This window comes from Chrysochloris asiatica, unplaced genomic scaffold, assembly GCF_000296735.1.
Source record: "Chrysochloris asiatica unplaced genomic scaffold, ChrAsi1.0 scaffold00078, whole genome shotgun sequence".
Lineage (NCBI taxonomy): Eukaryota > Metazoa > Chordata > Mammalia > Afrosoricida > Chrysochloridae > Chrysochloris > Chrysochloris asiatica.
The window spans coordinates 1508408-1515533 of NW_006408596.1; the positions used below are offsets into that span (position 1 = coordinate 1508408).

Here is a 7126-nt window from a genome sequence, read left to right on the forward strand (position 1 = left end):
CCCCACGGCACCCCCTTCCCCCATGGCCTGCAAGGGGGCCCCCCCGGCAGCGGGCCGCGGCACCCGCCGGCCGGTTCCAAGAACGCAGAAGGTGGTGCTGGCGCGTCCCCGCCGCCTGCGGTCCGCGCCCGGCCGAGGGGGTGGCGGGGAGGCACCCAGGCAAAAGGGAGGCGGGGCGAGGCCAGTTGTGGCGAATCCCTGCCCAGGAGCGCCCCTCGCGCTGCGCCCCAACCACTCCAAGAGCAGGGGGTGGGCCACATGATAATGACAGCCCGGATCTGTCCGCTGGCTCCGCCTCCACCCGCTCCACCCGCGTCTGAGGAAGGGTGTCCGTGCCGTGCCAGGCACCAGTGGTGGTGGCGAGGCGGACCATCCCTTCCTCCCCACTCCCAGGGTGCCCAGCGGAACGTCTGTATAACCCTGGAACCCCAACCCCTCCATACCCCTTAAGCTCAGGTCTACTTAGGATGACCCCAGAGATTCTGAGGCTTAAAGAAGCTGAGAAGTGATGGGACTAGGTGTCACAAGGAGGGGTCTCTGGCTCTGTAACCCTTAACAGTGATGGAGCAGATTACAACAGAAATTGGCAGCCTGCTTCTCTAGCTTAATGTTATCTCATCCCAGCCTACAACATGATTGTCAAGGTAGACAATCATGATCCTCTCTTTTCTACGCATGGGGAAACTGAGGCTCAAGAGAAGTAAGGAGCTTGGCCAAACATTTTCAACCCAGGTCACCTGACCCCAGGGCCTGTGATCTTGACCACCATGAGAAAATTGAAGTTGGGATGATTAAATGGTGTGGCTTCTCTGCCCCCATGTGAAAATGATCCTGTAGACGGAGGTTACAGGATCTCAGGTAGCTGTCTCTGCATTTCTCCGTGCCTTCAGCCACTGGTTCCCAGATTGGGGTTCGAGGGCCCCTGGGGCCAAGGACTTGCTGGCTAACTTTTATGCAAAGTCAAAGTTGCAAACAAGACATTTTTGGGCCCAGTATACTGCCTTGAGGGCAGAGACTGAGTTTTCCTCCCAGCTTCCACCCCAGAGGTCTTTGCAAGACTGCTAAATCACTGCTCTCGACTGGGCCTCAGTTTCCTCCTGGGTTAAAAAAAAAAAAATTCAGTTAAGAAATTTCAATTCTATAATCTCCCTGAGCACCTTCCAATATCCACAGATAAGAAAAATTGCATTCCCCTATTTTGCTTCCCCTTGGTGGTGGTGTACCGTGGAGCTGGTTCTGATTCATAGCGACCCTGTACTGGGTTTCCAAGGCTGTAAATCTTTATGGGAGCAGAAAGCCTCTCACATGGAGCAGCTGCAACCCAATTCGTAACCAGTAAACTATCAGAGCTCCTTTTAGAAGGGATAATACTGAGTAGTTTAAAGGAGAGGATAATGTCTCTCAAATCAGGTTCATCATCCTTCAGGCCATGCCTGGGGGCACTCCCTCACCCCAGTCACTAATTCTTGAGGGCTCCTGGTGTGGTACAGTAGGATAAGTGGTGGACCACTAGTTCAGTTTGAACAGCAAGGTCTGTGGTTCAAACCCACCAGCCGTTCCTTGGAAACCCTATATAGGGTGGGTATGAGTCGGAACCAACTATCCTCCACACTTGAATACCCAGGAAGCTACCTAGAGGGTGAAAGAGGATTCTAGAGTGACACGCTGACAGTCACCTGAGCCATGTGAAATATCTCTGTAGGATACACAGTGGACTGCTAACAATGAACTGCCAGCAGTTCAAACCCAACATCTGCTCTAGGACGAGGCCTACACAAGGCCATTGTAAGTTGAAAACTCAACTCACAACAACACATCTGCAGAGTTGAGCAATGGTTGCAAATCCTACTGTGGGAATCACGCTTTGGTACCAAGAAATTGTTACCCAGAACATCTTGCCCATTTCATATGCTACTTAAACACAATCTCCTCCCCCATTCACGGATGGCCTTAGCTCTCTCTGCATGTTAAACCCATAAATGCAGGAGATACATTCCTAGACATTATAAAATACAAACCATTCAGTAGAAATTTCAAAGCAGTCCTTCCTTATCCTGCACATGAGGTGTTTATATGCAGACAACAAACATACAAACAAATAAAAACTCTTAATGTCACCCAGCTTCTCACAGAAGTATCATTATAATCAGTAACCACTAGTGAAGTCTTACTACTCCTTAGGTCCTGCACTAATGCATTGTTTGATTCCAATTTATTTAGTCCCCCAAACAACTTACTATTATTCCTATTTCATATACAGAATTGGCTCAGTGGCTCAGGTTTTGCCATATAAGGTCCTTTTTCCAAAAAGAAAATAGACTGCTTCCCTGGAATTCAAATACCAAAATACAATTCGTTGATTCATTCATTCAGCAAACATTTACTGAGTAGTTTGTTCCAGCAGTTGAAGGTAACAAGATACAGAGGGGTCAGTAGGACCTGTAAGCCATAGTGAAGATTGTAGAATTGTTCCTAAGAGTAATGGGGAGGTCTGGTAGGGGTGGAGGGAGTATGGAAAGTAACACGTAAAACTTGGTGGATACTGAGGACCACTGAGGGATAATGAAGTGGAGATAGCAAAAGTAAAAGAGAGAGGGCAATTAGGAGGCCAATTGACAGAAGATTGGAAAGATGGGTTGATTTTCCTCAAGCAAATATACTTGTGACTGTATTTACATGTTTATAAAACTTCAAAAATAAAGAGGGATGCCTGCATCTGTACATTTTGTGTGTGACCAAGCGAGACTCTCAAACTAAAATTCCAGGGAGAAGCTAAGACCTCTTCTGCTAGAAGTACAACACTGATCCCTCACTTGCCTTGAGGGTTCTTGAAATGATTTAATACTGACGATTCTGAAATGTTAACTTAAGACTCTGTCAATGGTACTGATCCCTGAGAAACAAGGAACTCCTAATTTCAGGGTCAAGTGGCACCAAGAGAGAATCACTAAACAATTCATTAGAAGGGCAAGTTGTAGACCAGTTATGCTTACAGCTGGGAAAACACTATCTTGCTTGGCTGAGTAAGAGAGAAACTGGGGGTGGGGGTGGGGAGGCAAGCAATGACAGGACCTGTTCAGACTCTGGGCATTGACCTTGGACTTGAGTTTTCATATCTAAAACATGCGAAGGACAATCTTTAAAGGTTAACTAAAACCTTCTTTATGGTAAAGCACCCTCGGGTGATTATTTGCCCATAGTTTAAGTCTTTCAAAGATAAAGTGGTTAATTCTTTTCCCTCAGAGATTAATTAAAACCTACCTTTTTCTTTTCTTTTTTCTAAATGCACTATTTATGAAATTGGTAGTTTCAATGACTATGCTGTGAAGGGGAAAAATACACTGGGGAAGTATAATCTATCAGGTAAATTAGTCAGATATTAAATATACTGGTAGATGCTTCGCATTTGGCTGAGGAAAAATATGAGTCTGAATTTGCTCTGTGGGGACTGAGGTTATGAAGCTTTGCAACCCAAGTTTCACTATTCTTCATTTCTTCAGTCATGTGGGGAGTTTTGCCCCAAAGCCCCTAAAGGGATGCTGGGAAAACAAATGATGAAACTGCATGCTGGGCTGGGAAACAAAGGAGCTCAATAAAGATGTGCTGAATGAATCATTATTTTAATTCATTATCATTGTTATAGGGAGCAAATGCCTACTGTGTATACAGGATGTTTTGTAATTGTGAGAAAAATGTAAAAACCCAACTTATTAAAAAAAAAAAAAAGAATTATACTCAACCCTCAGACTCCAATTTTTGGCCCTTTTAGCAAGCAAGCTGGGAATGACTCCCGTTAAAGATCATTTTGCCGCATAACGTGGATTTGACAGTCCTGGCAGCCAACTTAAATGGGCTGAGGAGATCTGCAAGAGGGACGCTGCCCGTCGCGGTGGTACAAGTCCACACAAGTCATCTCCACAGGGGCGGAGTCCTGACCAGCTACGGAGCGGGGGCCCACTCCAGTTGGTGCCAGGGACCCCATTTCCTCAAAGTGCAACATTCAATCGTAGCGGTCTGACACAGGACGCTCCCCAGGAAGTAGGTTAACGTTCCAGCAACTGCAGCCCCCGCTCCTGACCGCTCAGAAAGGGCCCTCGACTCCGGGTCACCCCCTTCCTCATCCGGACAGAGCCCCAAAGTGGACGAAGCTTTACCCTGTCCTTTATATTAATAAGAACCCTCCTCCTGGGGAACCCGGCGCTGGAATTTCCAAAGAGCTTTGACATGTGAATCCGCAGCCTAAGAAGAGGGGAAATCAAGGCAGGGCAATGGGAGGGGCTTCGGGGCGCGGGAATGGGGGTCCGTGCGGGGTGGGCTTCGGGGGCAGCTCCTCCCCCGCCCACTCCCACGCTCCGCCCGCCCCCGCCCGTAAAGGGACGCCTTTCGCCGACGCTCGGCACCTCCTCACCCGAGTCCAGCGCTAACCACGCCCAACCGCACCAGCGCCGGTACCCCCCGCGAATACCTCTAGCCATGGCCGGCTCTGTCACCGCCTGGAATCTCCCGGGAAACGGAGCTTTCGAAAAAAGTTGCAACAACTGTAGCCAACTGCTCAGCGAAGATCGGGCTGCCCGCCCTGATTGGCGCTGCGGTCTGCCTCTCCCGGGGCTGTCCGTCGTGATAGGAGAGAGGGAAGGAAAACCGCCTCTATCCCCGCCTCCCCAGGGGCGGGGCGAGTGGTTGCACTTTCTACAAACGCTTTCAGGACAGGTCCCAGTGGAGGGGGTGGGAGGGGGGTTTAAATTTTACCGTCTCCCGGCGTTGATTGGCTGCAATGGAAGCCTACCGGTTGCCATTGGGAGACCCAAACTCCTCCCTCTCCCATGCCGAAGCTCCGCCTCCGGTGCTTTAGTCGCGGCTCTAAACCGGGACTCTAAGCTGACAGGATCTGGGACTTCCGGTTTCTCTACGGATTGACCGGAACTCGACCTTTGACCCCACCTGAGAAGAGTGACTCTTCTGGCAGGTTGACTTCTGTGGATTTTTGATACTTAAAACAATTTCATATACTCATTTCCAGGTATGAAGTGTCTATTAAAAGAGACTCTTTCTGATCCACTTATGCTACTCCACCAACAACTAACTGGATCAGTGGGTGAACCTTTCAGAATAGCAACGATCTTATCCCAACATACCCATCCATTCATTGTACATTTTACAACTGGGGAGGCAAGAGGACCAGAGGGAACTACTTAGTTGCTCTTAGCCACACAACAATTTAATGGTGGTGGTGGTGATATGCCGTGGAGTCGGTTCCGACTCATAGCGACCCTGTACAGGGTTTCCGAGGCTGTAAATCTTTACCGGAGCAGAAAGCCTCATCTTTCTCCCGTGGAACAGCTGGTAGTTTCGAACTGCTGACCTTGAGGTAAGCAGCCCGACTCCATAACCACTATACTACCAGAGCCCCTTCAACAATTTAATAGACGGTCCTAGCTTTCGCTCTTCACCGTCAGTCCACCAGAGGGCGACCCTAGTTCTAAAGAAGCAACCCTGAGCAAGTAATTTCCTCACCCGCTGTCTGAGGACAGGTGTACTTCCTGTACGTACTTTGCGGGCTCTTCCTGGGAAAGTGGGAAGAGGTCCCTCATCCATTCTCCTCTTTTGTTTCCAAAGAGATTTTGGAGATCCTACCATAGCGTAGTGGTTACGAATCGGGCTGCTTACCTCAAGGTCGGCAGTTCGAAACTACCAGCTATTCCGCGAGAGAAAGATGAGGCTTTCTGTTCCCGTAAAGATTTACAGCCTCGGAAACCCTGTACAGGGTCACTATGAGTCGGAAGCGACTCTATGGTACTTAATAACAACAACCATTGCCGTGTAGGATCAGCACTGAACATCAAACCACAAGGTCAGCATTTCTACTCTGTACTTTAAGGTTCCTATTAGTGTCAGTTCAGCAGCAATGGGTTTTGCTAACATTGCCCAGGAAGTCCCTGATTGGCACACATGGTTAAGCAATGAGCTACTACGTATATGATTGGTGGTTCGAGTCTATTCAGAGCCACTTGGAAAGAAAGGTCACATCCACTGAAAACTGGAGCACAGTTCTACTAAATATACATGGAGTCACTATGAATTAGAAATGACTCAGTGACAACTGGTTTTGAGTTTGTCTTAGACTGGATTTTCTAGAGAAGCAAAACCAGTGAAGATTATATATGTATATCTATACAGAGATTTATCTCAAGGAAATGTAGAGGCTAGAAAGGTCCAAGACCTTCAAACGTCAAGCTGGAGGCTTCTCCTGACTCACATAGCTACAGGGACTGATGAATCCAAGATTAGCAAGCAATACAGCAGGCTGCTGACTCAAGTCACAAGAACTGGAGGTCAGATAATGATCAGCCAGATTTGAAAACCAGGGAGCTTTGCAATAATATTCATACATACTGGATACAGACCACATTCCCAAAGAAATTGTCTTTCAACTGACTTGATGCTCATTGCAAATCTAATCACGGAAGTTGCTACATTACATCAGTTCACAAACTGGAGATGACTGCATCATTACATAACTGCCAAAACAATAAGAATCAGGACCCCTGGATAGGTTGACAAGCAACCTTAACCATCACAGAGTCCTAGGTTGGTACAAAGGTTGAAGTTCAAGTTCACCCAGAGGTGCTTCAAAAGAAAGGCCTGGTGATCTGCTTGCAAAAATCACCAGAGAAAACTCTACAGAGCTCAGTTCTGACACATAGTATGGGTTGGTCAAGAGTCAGAATCGACTCTGTGACAACTGGTTTACTAGTTACCATTGCTCAATGATCCTACTGTTGCACCAGGAGAGTGGTGGAATAAAATAAGGCGATGTATGTGAAAGCATTGAAAAAGGAGAAAGTGACGTCTCCCTCACTACCTTGCTGGTTCACTCATTAAGTGTGGGTCCTTTGGCATATACTTTTAGGCTTCTGTTTCTCTACTAACTTGTCAGTTTGTCATGCTGTGGGACTTGTGTGTTGCCGTGATGCTAGAGGCTATGCCACCAGTATTTTTAAATAACAGTAGGGTCATCCATGGTGGACAGGTTTCAGTTGAAATTCTAAGTTAAGATAAAGTAGGAAGAGGGGGAAAATAATGTTAAGATGCTTGTCTGTCTTATGAATCTTGGTTTCCCTGGCAT

General features: G+C 47.5%; 1 protein-coding gene across 1 annotated transcript in view; it reads right to left on the reverse strand.

Moving 5' to 3' along the window:
* SETD8 (SET domain containing (lysine methyltransferase) 8) overlaps nucleotides 1-4475 on the reverse strand; it is a 19748-nt gene extending 15273 nt beyond the window's left edge. The window contains exon 1 of the mRNA XM_006865372.1: nucleotides 4466-4475. Within this exon, the coding sequence (XP_006865434.1) occupies nucleotides 4466-4475 (10 nt within the window). The remainder of the gene's footprint in view (nucleotides 1-4465) is intronic.
* Between the last annotated feature and the right edge of the window lie 2651 nt (nucleotides 4476-7126).